The sequence below is a fragment of the Sinocyclocheilus grahami genome, unplaced genomic scaffold, assembly GCF_001515645.1.
Source record: "Sinocyclocheilus grahami isolate Dianchi unplaced genomic scaffold, SAMN03320097.WGS_v1.1 scaffold118.1, whole genome shotgun sequence".
In the NCBI taxonomy this organism is placed as follows: domain Eukaryota; kingdom Metazoa; phylum Chordata; class Actinopteri; order Cypriniformes; family Cyprinidae; genus Sinocyclocheilus; species Sinocyclocheilus grahami.
The window spans coordinates 1663117-1678669 of NW_015505297.1; the positions used below are offsets into that span (position 1 = coordinate 1663117).

Sequence of the window (15553 nt, forward strand, 5' to 3'; positions counted from 1 at the left end):
TATAATAAAACATATTATAATACTAAATAAAGAAATGATATATATATATATATATATATATATATATATTAAAATGTATTATGAATATATGAATTATAAATTACATATATGAATAAATACATATTTTATAATAAATATATTATAATACTAAATTAGCAAATTATATGTTTTTAAATAAACTATTATTTTAATAATATTCTAATTATTTATTTATAATATTTATTTATATGAAATTTATTTATCATGAATTATGCATCAATAAATTATCATTTATTTTTTAAAAATAGTTAAGTCATAATAAGACCAGCATGTTTTAAGAATTTAAACATGTCAAGTTATACAGATTCTATTGTATTTTATTCTATTCTAGTATGCGCAGTAAGTAAAATATGTCGCACTGTTCAATAAGTAGACTGACCATGCTGTTTCTTTGGCCTTCCAAACCATGGTTTTGCAAATGCTGACACACAGAGGGCAGAATTCTGATTCAAAGTGCTCTATTTTTGCTTGAGCACTCTCAGCCTCTGTGGTTTGTTTGATGATCCAGTGAAGAAGCAGCTTCATCTCCTGAGCTTGACTGTCTGGGAGAACCTTATCTGCAGAAACAGACTCTGATTTATACAAGTCCAGCTCCTCTGGTCATGCTCTATTTTAGCATCTTCATCCTCTTGACAGTCCTTCACATATCTATAGACTCTTGCTCTCTTATATGAGAGTGGAAAATAATTACAACATGAAATCACATGCAAGAATCGTGCACAGATATGTAAAGTCACCATGAATTATAGAAACCTTTAGAAATGAATAACTACGTTTTTCACCAAAATAATGGGTTTATTTTCTGAAAAGCCAGTGAGGAGAGAGCTGTAAGAAAAAAATCATTTGATATTTAAAATTAGGTTTTAAAAAAGTAATTTCTCATTGGATTGCTCTAATGCGGGCTGACTTTAGACCCCAAAATAAATGCTTCTCAGCCCAGTCAGTTAACTCATAATGGCTCATTAGGTATTCCAGATACTAACTAAAGTAAACAGCTTCATTAGCAGCGGATCTGTCAACATAAGAGAACCGTGGCATCGTTTGGCAATGGGGTTGTGCAGAAAGCTAAGAAGTATGCATACAATAGAAGCTGAGAGATAGTGTCAGTCAAGCTTTTAATTGAGTGAGGCTTTTAATTAGAATGCTGGGGCCAGAGTTTGGCTACAGAGTTCTGCTCATTTAAATATGAATAACCACTGCTAGTTTTGTTTGCTAAAGTGCTGTGTCGTAATTCACATACTATCAGTATTAAACCATAAAGATAAGAATTAGAGCATCCCAAATCACAATACACTAAAATATGATAGTTGTCCAAATGATATGTTTCTTGAGTTCCTGCATATGTGCATGTTTTATGTTTGCTAATTTTGCCCACAATCCTTTGCGCAGAAAAGAGGAGCAGTTTGTGTTGATTGTCTTTTTCTGTTGTGATCAGAATGCAATTATGAAGCTAAAAGTTAATTAATGAATTTTAAGATTATAAACTGTAGTTTAGCTAAACAAAATAAGAAAGTAAAAAAATCCACAAACTCAGAAAATTCTGAAACTCTAAATTGCCAATATGTATATTTTATTCAATAAAAAATAATAATAAAAAGGTCTTGCTGACCTCAAACTTTTGAATATTTTATATATCGATCTAAATATGTTTATATTGTCAAAAATATGTATTTGTAAAAATACATTTTGCATTTACTCAATGTATTTTATGTTTGGAAATATATTGTCCCTTGAAATACATTTTGTAACATATTTTGGCATTTCATGGTTTACTTCATGTACTTCCTTATGCTGTGCTGTTTACATATATGAAGCATACATTTAAAATATAAGCTGCTAACATACACAAGCTAAAATATGGAGGTTTATGATATAAATGCAATTTTATGCCATGTCCTAATATTGCCACAGGTTGAATTTGGTATAGCATACTTCTCTTACTATTTCTGCCTTACAAAAGTAGTGTGCTATTATGCTAATTTAGCCACAGTCCTACTACACACATTTACCTATTACTAACAAAGTACACACTTAAGTGCATAGTACAAGTATGCAAAGTCCTTAAGTCACATTTTCTATCCACTAAAACCATGAACCAGTTCTAACTGTTTTAGCTAATGAGACTCATTAGCACAAATAAGCTGACATATATGAAGCAGATATGTATATTCACCTGCTTATCTCTCGTCCCCGCTTACTGTCATTATGCAAGCGAATCCCCTTTAATCTGCACCATGTGTATAAAACGCTGACTAATTAGAAGCGATATGTAACAGTTGTGTGTTATGTTAAAGCTCTAGGGTGTGTGCTGTAGCAGTGGGAGCGCTGCGGCCTGCCCCTTTCATGCTCTGTGTTTGAGGCTGAATCTCAATGCAGTGGCTCGGCAGCTGTGGAGCGGAGCAGAATATATGAAAAGTGACAGGGAAATTAGACGACAGGCCCTCTGACACAAAGCATCGCCGGAACACGACTGCAGGGTAATTCGGGCTGCAGGCTTTCCTTTTTTCCAGTGCTGCAGGAGTGAAACAGCATCACCCAGAAATGTCTAAGGATGTTCTGAGTCCTTTGTGTTCGAGGAGATGAAGGTTGTTTTAAGGATAATAGAGAAGTTCAGCTCTGTTTCTGGCCACACAGAGAGCTGACGTTCATACTGACATTATTAGCCTGCTGGGTAGGTCTGACCCAGTGGATTAGTCACTTAGTGCCTTGACTTAACATGACCAGAACATAATCTTTGGTGCCGTCTCGGTCTTTTATAAAATTTCTGACTTCAGTGGCTTTCTGTAGTTTTATATTGAGACAGACCTATTAGCACTGGTTTATATATATATATACAAATTCTGGCATAATTTACTCACCCTCATGTTGTTCCAAATGTGTATGATTTCGTTCTTCAGTGGAACATAAAATAAGGTATTTTGGAGAATGTTTCAACTGTTTTTGTCCACTTGTGAAAGTCTCTTTTGTGTTATGCAGAAGAAATGAAGTCATACAGGTTTGGAACTACATGAGGTGAGTAAATGATGACTGCATTTTCATTTTTAGGTGAATTATCCCTTTAAATCACAAGGCATGTAAGAACCAGTGATGACCTTAAAGGGACATCGGATGAAATTTTCACCTTTTTAGCCTTTTTTTTTTTTGCATTTAGTTAGGTTTCTGGCGTGTATGCCAGCTCAGAAAAGCTAAAAAGAAAACACACAACCAGTTTTTTATGGGCTGTCTGAGTCTGAAACTGTGTCAGCCAGCGAGCTGTTTCAATTTGCAGCCGGTTTCTATGTAGATAGCTAGCTATTTGAATTAGACCACCTCCGAACCATATACAGAATCCAAGGCAGACACGCCCCACGGAAGAGAGGGGCGGGGTGAGCAGTAACTCATTATCATTTAAAGAGACATGCACCTAAATGAGTCACTGTGAACAGGGCTGTTTTTGACAAGGTAGAAAGGGTGTTGTTTTACATGACCATTGAGAAATTTTAACCAAAGTATGTTACAGACATTTCATGAAGGCCATAAAGAATCATACCAACTTGAAAATGGACATCCGATGTCCCCTTTAAATCCAATGTATTGCACCTTGAAGCGGCAAGTTTGGATATTATACGGGAAAGCGCAAATGGATTTGACATCTACAGGCAAAATTGTCAGTATCTATAATTTTTCCCCAAAAAATAAATAAAAATAACATTTTTCAGATGAATTGTTCATAAAGCATCATATGGCTTCAGAAGGGTTTATATATATATACTGTATATATATATATATATATATATATACAAATTCTGGCATAATTTACTCACCCTTACGTTCATACTGACATTATTAGCCTGCTGGGTAGGTCTGACCCAGTGGATTAGTCACTTAGTGCCTTGACTTAACATGACCAGAACATAATCTTTGGTGCCGTCTCGGTCTTTTATAAAATTTCTGACTTCAGTGGCTTTCTGTAGTTTTATATTGAGACAGACCTATTAGCACTGGTTTATATATATATATACAAATTCTGGCATAATTTACTCACCCTCATGTTGTTCCAAATGTGTATGATTTCGTTCTTCAGTGGAACATAAAATAAGGTATTTTGGAGAATGTTTCAACTGTTTTTGTCCACTTGTGAAAGTCTCTTTTGTGTTATGCAGAAGAAATGAAGTCATACAGGTTTGGAACTACATGAGGTGAGTAAATGATGACTGCATTTTCATTTTTAGGTGAATTATCCCTTTAAATCACAAGGCATGTAAGAACCAGTGATGACCTTAAAGGGACATCGGATGAAATTTTCACCTTTTTAGCCTTTTTTTTTTTTGCATTTAGTTAGGTTTCTGGCGTGTATGCCAGCTCAGAAAAGCTAAAAAGAAAACACACAACCAGTTTTTTATGGGCTGTCTGAGTCTGAAACTGTGTCAGCCAGCGAGCTGTTTCAATTTGCAGCCGGTTTCTATGTAGATAGCTAGCTATTTGAATTAGACCACCTCCGAACCATATACAGAATCCAAGGCAGACACGCCCCACGGAAGAGAGGGGCGGGGTGAGCAGTAACTCATTATCATTTAAAGAGACATGCACCTAAATGAGTCACTGTGAACAGGGCTGTTTTTGACAAGGTAGAAAGGGTGTTGTTTTACATGACCATTGAGAAATTTTAACCAAAGTATGTTACAGACATTTCATGAAGGCCATAAAGAATCATACCAACTTGAAAATGGACATCCGATGTCCCCTTTAAATCCAATGTATTGCACCTTGAAGCGGCAAGTTTGGATATTATACGGGAAAGCGCAAATGGATTTGACATCTACAGGCAAAATTGTCAGTATCTATAATTTTTCCCCAAAAAATAAATAAAAATAACATTTTTCAGATGAATTGTTCATAAAGCATCATATGGCTTCAGAAGAACTAGTATATTGAACAAAAGCCAAATGTACTACTTTTATGGTGCTTTTTAGTGCTTTAGATCTGTAGAAATTCTATTCCTCATGTGCATCCCCACATGCACTGTAAAAAAAAATAAAAAATCCAATTGTATTTTATCCTGCTTCCAGGACATTTTGAGCCACTTGTTCACATATACTAATTAAAAAATAAATAAAAATAAAATAATAATAATTTATATATATATATATAACATTTGTAACATTTAAATGTTACAAAAATATTTCTTACAGCATTCTACTAACTTTATCACCCAAAATATAATGTTATTTGTATGTTTATTTTTTATATTCTAGGAATGTTTAAATGTTACGTTTTCTTGTGATGTTTAGAACATTGTTTAATGGTTACAAAAAATGTTTCTTAGAAAGTTCATCAAGTGCATATAACATCATGAGGACATTTTGAGAATGTCAATGGACATTTTGAAAGCTGAGAACGCTTTTTCTCAACATTATGAAAACGTATATCAAATATTAATAAAGTGCTAAGAATGTTTCATAATCATTACTTTAAGAATGTTTTGTCCTAACAATTATATAACTTTTAAAAAATGTTAGTGAAACTTGTGACAATGTTCTTTGTAAGCTGGGAAGACATATTCATGAATCATATTGCCTTGATTTTTTTTTTCACTTTTCCTTTGAACTTTTTCTTGTTTGATGTGCACATGTCTTCAGCTTCCATTGCAGTTTGTAGTTAAATGTCTCTTCTTAACATATGTTCTTGCTCTCATTCTCAAATCTGTGCAGCCTAAACATGAAGAGAGTTTTCCACGAGCTCTTTGCAGTTCGATTCTGCCTGTATTATATATCCCCCTTTCAGAACATTGGACATGTATTCTGGTGTCATTTAGTTTGCGGCCATTGTTGTCTGATTTTCTGGAACAGTATGGAAATAGTGAGTGCAGAGGTGCCAGAGCACTGGGTACAACTTTACTGTTGCCTGTGGTGTTGAAAAGAAATCCTTGGAGAAGTATGAGGTATGTTACAGATGGAGAGAGTGAGAAAGAGCGAGCGAGAGAGAGAACGAGATTGGTGCGGGGATTGAATAGTAGACATTATAGATGAGCACAGGGGCTGAGAGGCAGCAATGTGATGTTTTTCCTATCTGTGTCTTCCCTGCTTCCTGTTTGGATGTTCTCGCCCGGTCTCGCTTCTTCTTGAGCGTGGACATCTTTTCCTGGACAATGTAATCAGAAGAATAAGCCAAACAGAGACATGGGGGAGAGAAACTGAGTAAGATATGGTCAAAGTGTGAGAGAGAGGAAGAGAGGGAGAGATGAGATTGGCGAGCCGGAGCGTAGGAGTCAGGAGTGCTCAGGTGTGGGGATTAAGCTATCTGTTCATTGCCGAGGAACCGCTTCGGTCGATCTGCTGCAGATACATTAGAGGAGGGGCGCTCAACATTATCTACCATACACAAATAGCACAACATGGAGCACTAATGGATTCCTGATGAGCTGTCAGACTACACATTCAATCTGGTGGACACCTGTTTAAGAGCGGACAGGAAGACAGAACTGGACACTTAGGGCTCCTCGGGACCCCTAAATGATGGACAGGTGAGAAACCAGTAATCTTTTTCTCTAGCCTCACTGGACTGAAATGTCTTGCTAATGCTGTTTGCTAAGGTGAAACAAAATTCTCTAACATTTAGTCTAAATATTTACATTTGTTTGAGTTAATTTGGTGTATAGTTTTATTGGGACTTACTTTGGGTAGGTTTCTATTACTCAAGAAATCTAAGATGAGACTATGTGGAGGTCAGATTTATGATAAAAACTTATTATAAAATAAATATTCACCTTTTTGAATATAGCATAGCACCACAAGAACAATATTAATATAATATAGTTATTGTTCTTAGTGTGAACAGGCCTTTATTTCAGATACATTTACCTTAGCAATCACATACTAATGGCTTGGTAGCCACCTGTAACATCCTAGCAACGCCATAGCAACATGCTGACAATCAAACAATCTTTGCAGCTGCATGGCAATGCCCTGGCAACCACCCAGAACACCCTAGCAACTCCATAGCAACATCCTGACAACCAGAAGACCTTAGCAACTGTATGGCAATGCCCTGGCAACCACCTAGAACACCCTAGCAACTCCATAGGCAACATATTGACAAGCAGAAGATCTTAGCAACTGTATGGCAATGCCCTGGCAACAACCCAGAACACCCTAGCAACAGCATAGAAACATGCTGACAGGCAAAAGATCTTAGCAACTGTAGCAACAGCCCTGACAACCACCCAGAACATCCTAGCAACGCTACAGCAACAGGCTGACAAACAGAAGGCCTTAGCAACTGTACATCAAGGCCCTGGCAACAATCCAAAACAGCCTAGCAACTCCATAGCAACATGTTGATAAACAGAAGAATTTAGCAACTGAATGGTAATGCCATGGCAACCACCTAGAGCTCCCTAGCATCATGGCAGTGTGTTTTGTACAGTTTATTGTTTAAATATTTGTGACTGTGCTTTAATTTAATGGCTAAATTATTTTATTTTGTGTTTATATATTTCATTATGTGCTTATGAGGGTTAGGATGACTTAAGGATTATGTAAGTTGTACTTTTTTGGAGATGATGATGAGAAGGAGAGATGTTTTCTGTTTTCTAAATCAGAGTGTTCCTCTAAGAAGCTATTTAAGGAAATCTCATTAACGCCTCTTCAAGATAACACATTCACATCTCGCCTGAGTTTGGTTCAAGCCAATTCAAGCAAAGTGTCTCCTAATTTTCATACAATTTCCCTGTTGACGTGTTTTGGCTTTTAACAAGAATAATTTCCATCTAGTTTCCTCAGGTCTGTCTCGGGCAGGTAACAATGAATGGTAAGCTATGTTTATTTATGTAGGACAAGAGGGCTCAAATTAGATGGATATAATAATATGGTGGAGACAACAGTTTGCGTCAAACTTTACAAGACTTTCCTTGCAAGCTCATTAAGGATTTGGTCATTGTGTTCGTTAACGATGTGTGTGAGAGAGAAAACTGTTTTCCTGACATTAATGAGTGTCAATAATTACCTCACTTTACACTTCACACATCGTCGTGGAGCACAGCCATGTACTTTGTCACAACCCTTAGGGGGTTACACACATCTTTTATACACAAACACACACTTCATATCCCTGACAATGAATCCAGGTGATAATTTGTCTCATTTCTAAGGAAGTTCTCATACCGTTGGCGTCTAGAATGCTCAGTCTGATGATTTCATAGCTTGCACGGTAACTGTATCTCTAGACCTGATTTATACACAAACACTGAGTGTTATTATTACTTCCAGCTATATTTTTACCTGTTCTTATCAGCCAGGGTGTTTATTATTGTTGCCTCAATTTTTTCCCTTACAGTAACCACTTCTCTCCACTCCTCTCGACAGAAATTTGATCAGTTCGCAAAATATTTTCTTTGCTTTATCAAATAGCAGGTCTGAACCACAGTTCTCGAGTTTTTCTACGATAGCCAGAGGCTGAAGGTGTATTTCTATATGATGTGAAGTGATTTTAGTGCCAGGAGACCTGAGCTACTGCAGATGCCTGTATTGTGAGCTGTCTTTCTCTCCTGTCTGTATCTTTGACCTTGAATAGACTGGCACAAGTTGGCAAAGGTGGAGAGCTTCAAAATGACTGTTTGTGCCTCAAGGTAATACTACAGCAAAGTGAAATAACTGACACTTTCCTTCTGCTAATCTGGGAAAATTTGACTCATGCATCCTCTGGATCCCTTGGGAGGAAGTTTGTGATGATGTCTGTGTTGAAGTTTGGAGTGTAGATCTGCCCTGTCATGTTGTGTGTGATGTCTCTTACCTTTCTAGCTCTGTTCAGTTCATTAAAGCATCACTGCCAGACGCACACAACACGACCTTTAGAATGTGCACCCAAATAGAAAAGAGCAGTCTTATTGTCTTTCCTGCTGAAAAGATCTGCTTAGACCAGCATGAATTTCAGTGCTGGTTAGTGCACATCTGGTAGGTGGGCTACTGTAGCCTGCTGTTGTCAACCAGCATGGTCTTTTTGGTAAAGCTGGTTGACCTTTCTTTCTTTCTTACTACTAAGGTCTTTACAATATTTCTATCCACACAGTGAATACAGATTCAGAGTAAAATAGTCTATAAAAAGGTTTTAATACTGTTTTTGCATCAAAACAGCAAACAATCATATCACACCCTAAACATGACTTCTCAGATAAGAATTTTTTAATAAATAGATTAGGGTCTGGAAAATATGTTTTGCAATACTTTTCTGGGTCCCCAGCAACAAATAAACTAATTATTTATCCCATGCCATATTTTCGGATCACCGCTCTCTTCATCCCTGCACCAAAATCCTTTATGTCTCTTTGTATTTGACCACTTGAGGTGTTTCAGTTTTTCAGCCTCCATCATCCGATCCCTGATCCAGTGGGAGTCTAAATGAGGCTGTGATGAGCATCTGCACAGATATGCTTGGTCAGGTGAAAATGCTAGACTGATTGATCAATACTTCTCTAAGAGCCAATTGAAACCGTCTCTAACAGGCGGCGAGACCATGGTTAGAATCAATCGACCCTCACTTCTCCTGCTCCCGAGTCAAAGCCATTCTCAATATTTCTTCAAGCACTAAATAAACAAGGATTTCACCTGATATCCAGAGTACAATCATCCTGTAAAGATGGATCAACTTAGTTACTTTGGTTGCCACTGTGTATGTGATTTCTTGATGCATGGAGATATAAGTTACTTGCACCCCATTTGTAAGGACAATGTTAAGGTTTGGTGGTCAGTGAAGGCATAGACAACCATTTTCAAGTTCAAGGCCAAGTAGACACAATTGGCCCCTGCCAGATTTTTAATTTATAATTTCTAACGTATTGACAACATAAAAGCAGTTTAAGTTCGAATCCATGAGGATATACATTCATTGGATCTTAAGTCCAATGCCAGTCGTGGCCTAATGGTTAGAGCGTCGGACTTGTAATCTGAAGGTTGTGGGTTTGAGTCTCAGGTCTGGTAGGTATTGTCGATGGGGGGAGTGAATAACCACTGCTCTCTTCCACCCTCAATACCATGACTGAGGTGAGACCTTTGAGCAAGGCACCAAACCCCCAACTGCTCCCCAGGCAATATGGCTGCCCACTGTTCTGTGTGTGTGTTCACTACTCTCTGCTGTGTGTGTGCACTTGGATGGGTTAAATGCAGAGCACAAATTCTGAGTATGGGTCACCATACTTGGCCACATGTCACTTCTTAACTACTCAGCCATCCTGGTTCTGTTTTATGGTGTTGATATTGTCTGTCTGTCCGTCTGTCCAATTTGAGATATTCTGGAGCATGGCTTAGGGTTTCATTTCATAACAATATTCAGCTTTGAAGTGTACTTTTCTTTATCGCTCTCTTTCTCTCTGTTGTTCTCCTGTTCTCTGTGAGCATTCAGCAGTAAAAGAATGCTGGAAATGCTGTTGTTGTGGTATTGAAGACCTTACAGATGTATCTTTTCTCTGCTGATTGGCTGTGAGTGTTTGTAATGACTTGAAAGAGTAATTAACAATTCACAAATCTTCATCAGTCTGTTTTGAGATGGACACAAGAAATTCACAGAAAAACGTAAACTGTACCGCTTTGCTTGATTGCTCACAAAATCAGTTTTGGTCTGCATTGTTACATTTGAACTTTGCAAGCTGTATTTTAAACTTGCAATACAGAACACTTTCCCTAAACAAACAAAAACTTGAAATAAATGTAAACAGCCAAGGGGTCGCAGCGTTTTTATACATATACACATCTGTTCTAGTTTTAACTTTGCTTGTGTTTGTTTATCCTCAGGGCTGCCCAGAAATTGAATCTGTCTGCCAAGAAGAAGAAGCAGCGCCCTGCGCCCCCTGTGGCATGTGATCCACCCCTTTTTCCCACCAACTTCAGCGGCATCCTGCAGGTGTCTCCGCCCCCTGCTCCGCCCTGCCTCTTACGGGCAGTCAACAAAGTTAAAGACACTCCTGGCATGGGCAAGGTACGATCTTTAATAATGTAGCAAAAATGTCTGCTTTTAGATCTTGTTGTTTTATTAGTCTTTACTCTTATTAAGTCTGTTTTTCACCAACATATGAACATATGTAAATGCTTTTGCAAGCTAAACAGATTCATTTCAACACCTAATCAACTTAGAACAGGCTACTTTTATTATTTACTTAGCTCTAGCAGAAATGGTCACCTACCAATGCTAATGTCCCCTTCTAGTGTAGTTGGAATAATCATAATTACGCGTTTCGAGCACATTAATGATAAAGCAAAGTGAGAAAAATTTTGGATGATAACCTAGTTGCAGAATACAGAGAGACGTTGGCATGTCAATTTGAAATGTCTTGGAAAGCAGGTTTGTAGTGAATGGTAATAAATGGATTTGGAAGTTATTTTAATTTTACATGCTGTGTTTCAATCATTGGAATTACACAATTTATGGAAAAGTTTAAAGTTAATCACTCACTTCATGTAACAGGTGCACTTGAAGGAAGCATAGTTCAACAGATTCAAGGTTAGAGAGTCATGCTTATGTAGCTTTTAATCTTTAACATTGTTACAAATAACTCTCTCTTGTGGACCAACTATAGTTTGCCACAGATTTTCACTTTAGTGTCTGGCTTAAATCCTACTACCAGGAGTGGGGTTCGAACCCACAGATCATAAGTCCAACACTTTAACCACTCAGCCATCCTGATCTGCTTTCATTAAAGATATTTTGAAATATGTTGTTTCTTATTCAAACTTTGGTGTTTTGTCCATTAGTTCTTTGTTCAAATTAACTATCTGCTCTAGGACAGAAGTAATGTAGTTTTTCCATAACTGTTTATAGTTTTTGGTTTTGTCCATTGGATCTTAAATCCAACACCTTAACCACTCGGCCATCCTGGTGTTTTTTATTGGGTTGTAGGTTAGAAATAGCTTCTATAATATGCATTTAAGAGTCTGCTTTCTCTCATCACTATAAGATAATGCAGGTTTACTTGATTAGTTTGATGAATGATTCATTTAAGCTAGAATTGACATTATCTACCAGGAGTGGGGTTTGAATCCACAAGGACATTTGTCCAGTGGAACTCTATTGGAAGCACAGTGCCTTAAGCACTCAGCCTCCCTGGTTAGTGTTTTTGCCATGATATTTGCAGATGCTACCCGAAGGAACACAGAGCCTCATTTGTCAGCACTGCTGTGTAAGTTCTGATGAGATGGGCAGGACTGGGGCGTTAAGGCTGGATCGATTGAACATGTGATGGCATCTGGTTTCTTTTGTATCTTGCTCAGAGCTCAAAGGTGAGCTCATTAACTGAAAACAAAGGGCCAAGGACAGCAGAATCAAATGGGCAACAGGATGGAGGCAAAACAGACACATTTTAATATAATTAAACAAGAAAATAACCGCGTGTTCACCTGGTATTAATATCTGTTCAAAAATAGAGGTCTTTCCCACAAAAGGTGCTTACAGGAGATGCATTTTCTATGGATTCCATGCATTTTGTTCCACAGAAGAAATGAAGTCATGCACGTTTGAAATTACTTTAGGGTGAGTAAATGATGACAATATTTTGCTTTTTGGACAATCTATCACTTTAATATTAGGTGTAAACTGGGCCAAAATTATAATAAATGGTGAACTGAAAGCACCTTCAGTCTTAATTTTGTGATCATAAAACACAGCTAGCTGAAAAATGTCGGCTTCAGATCTATGATTTGGCAGCGTGAGAGAACATATGGGGCGGATACGAGAGAATGTTGCCTGCAGAATACAGTACATGTAGATATCAAGAGGTGAAAGTGTTCTGCTGCAGGAGAGATGCAGGTGAAGAGAGGTTTAAGATGCATGAAGGCAGAGGAACATATACTTTTGATATGACATACTACATTTTTGGGTGTTCTTCTCATCTGTCCTGGCTGGTCCATAAGGCTATTGATAATAATACGTAGTAGTCATTTAGCATATACTTTCCTTTCTAGCAGAAGGGTGTTTATTACAGGAACAGTCCTCCTGAAGCAACCCGAGGTTAAATGTCTTGGTTAAGAGAGGAATGTTCACGTCAAATTTTCACGTCAGTTTCTGCCTTTATAAATCCTGATTTGTTCCTCACATTTGATGTAAAATCCATTTTGAATGAATACAAAGGCAGGATATTCAACAACGTTATTACCGAAACTCAATATAGTCGAGAAGTTAGTTGATTGGAGTTTGAATCCTCATTTGTCTGTTGGATCTTATAGGAAACACTTCAGTTCAATTTCCAACACAGCCACATTGCTATATTCTTTTTGAAAATGACATTGATTTATCAGGATTGGGGTTTGAACCCATGAGGATATTTGTCCATTGGCTCTTATGTCAACACCTTAACCACTCAGCCATCCTGATCACTTTGTAATGCAAAGTAACCCTTTGTTGCTTTTATTGGTACTTAAGAACTAGTTTTGAGAAACTAATTTGTTTGTAACATAACCACATACTGTTCAGCCAAATTACTGTTTTCTGTTTAAAATTCACGCTACCAGGAGTGGGGTTTGAACCCACGAGGACATTTGTCCATTGGATCTTAAGTCCAACGCCTTAACCACTCGGCCATCCTGGTTACTTCTCCAGGTTAGTTTTCCCAGTCTGTTTCGAGAGAGGCTGGTTGTGCTTGTCTCATCCATACACTTCAGATCAGAAAACCATTCAGTTGAATCGCTAGTAAACCAGCATCATTATACACTGCAAAAGCAATTTCAGTTCCCTCAACCAAACATAATGGAAAGTCTTCAGCCCCCTGTCACTCTGTCTGTCTCTCTGTCCTGTCTTTACGGCTGCATTCCTTTATCAGTTTAGATGCTCAGTCAGCACACCGTTCGCATCACTGATTTCTGCTGTCAGTTTGTTTGTTTTTTCATTTAAAACCACCCGAGTAAGCTCTCATACAGACAAAATCCGTCAAACGCATGCATTGGTACGAGCAATGACAGCGGAGGAGCCCCGCATGGTGAAAGTTGATCCTGATCTTCAGCGCATCGCAGGGAAACCAGCATATCTGGAATTCCTCTCAGACATCAGAGGATGGGAGATATTCATTTGTGTTTGGACTCAGTCTGAGATGATTCGTGTCATGATATCTAGTGCTGGCACCTCCCAAAAAGTCTAACTAAACAGAACCAGCTCATATGGCTGTGGGTTTGTCAAAAGCATCTTCTGTCAAATTTTTGAAAGCTGATTTTGAGAGACTCATAATTAACCACACACTGAGAACTTTCGGTGAGTTCATAAAAAGTAATCTTGCATTGGAACAGCTTGCTTTCATCTGTAAACAACACCCACATTTAGGCTGCATGTTGTGCGTTGTGCTGGCAAACTAAAATGAATCGTTCGCCAGTCAACCGGAACATAAGCAGGATGGTGGGCAATGCAAATTCTGGCATTTGCAGCAGAAAAATGTCACCTTTCTCAAGGGACAAGGCTGTAACAGTGGCCTTTGGATATAAGAACATTGTGCGATAAGATATTGATGGGTGTAGCTGCTCTATACGGCTGCTTTTGTGGCGCCCAAAGAAAGTGATCGGCTTTGAGACAGAGATGAAAAACACAGATATATCATTTGTATTTGCACTGAATAGAACTAAATAAACAAAAGACTGTATCTGAAATAAAATTGTGATTTGCACTCTGGCAAATTTACATGTGACATTCTTCTTCCATGATGATGTGAATATAATTAGGAATTAATTCTGAATGTTTGGGTGTGAATGATGTTGCCCTTTCATCTCTAGCCTTGCGGTTTCGCACCAATTCACACAGTGAACATGATTTGCACCATCAGGGTTTTATGACAGTGTGACTAGATTAAATACCAAGGGCATCTCCATTATCTTGCCAATGATAAAGCAATTGATGGGTGATTTTCAAACACATCTGGATGCTACATTTGTACATATATCCATTGAATTTACATTCTTCTTCCATGATGATGTGAATATAATTAGGAATTAATTCTGAATGTTTGGGTGTGAATGATGTTGCCCTTTCATCTCTAGCCTTGCGGTTTCGCACCAATTCACACAGTGAACATGATTTGCACCATCAGGGTTTTATGACAGTGTGACTAGATTAAATACCAAGGGCATCTCCATTATCTTGCCAATGATAAAGCAATTGATGGGTGATTTTCAAACACATCTGGATGCTACATTTGTACATATATCCACTGAATTTAACAGATCAAAGCTGTCAAAGCAAGTCTATCTTTTCCTAAATCCTGTTTCATCACTGAGACTCTTCCCATTCCTCACTATCCACACTTCTGGTGGTTTATAGGAATCCTGTGAGTTTGGCAGATTCATCAATCTTCTTTACAGTGCAGGCACTGACCTTGAAAAAAAATTATATTCAGTGGCTAATCAATTTTTAACAGCGCTTTCTAAAACTGAAGTGTTAAAGAAAAACAGCTTACAATCATTGACACCCTTCACAAGGAGGGTAAGCCACAAACATTCATTGCCAAAGAAGCTGGCTGTTCACAGAGTGCTGTATCCAAGCATGTTAACAGAAAGTTGAGTGGAAGGAAAAA

At 37.8% G+C, this 15553-nt stretch overlaps 1 protein-coding gene and 1 non-coding gene across 2 annotated transcripts in view; one reads left to right on the forward strand and one right to left on the reverse strand.

Moving 5' to 3' along the window:
• Positions 1–15553, forward strand: part of LOC107589674 (kinesin-like protein KIF26B) — an 84162-nt gene that overhangs the window by 43055 nt on the left and 25554 nt on the right. Inside the window, exon 3 of the mRNA XM_016278176.1 lies at positions 10803–10986. Coding sequence (XP_016133662.1) covers positions 10803–10986 — 184 coding nt within the window. The remainder of the gene's footprint in view (positions 1–10802; positions 10987–15553) is intronic.
• Positions 13506–13588, reverse strand: trnal-uaa (transfer RNA leucine (anticodon UAA)). The gene has a single exon. It is a non-coding gene; the product is annotated as a tRNA-Leu (tRNA).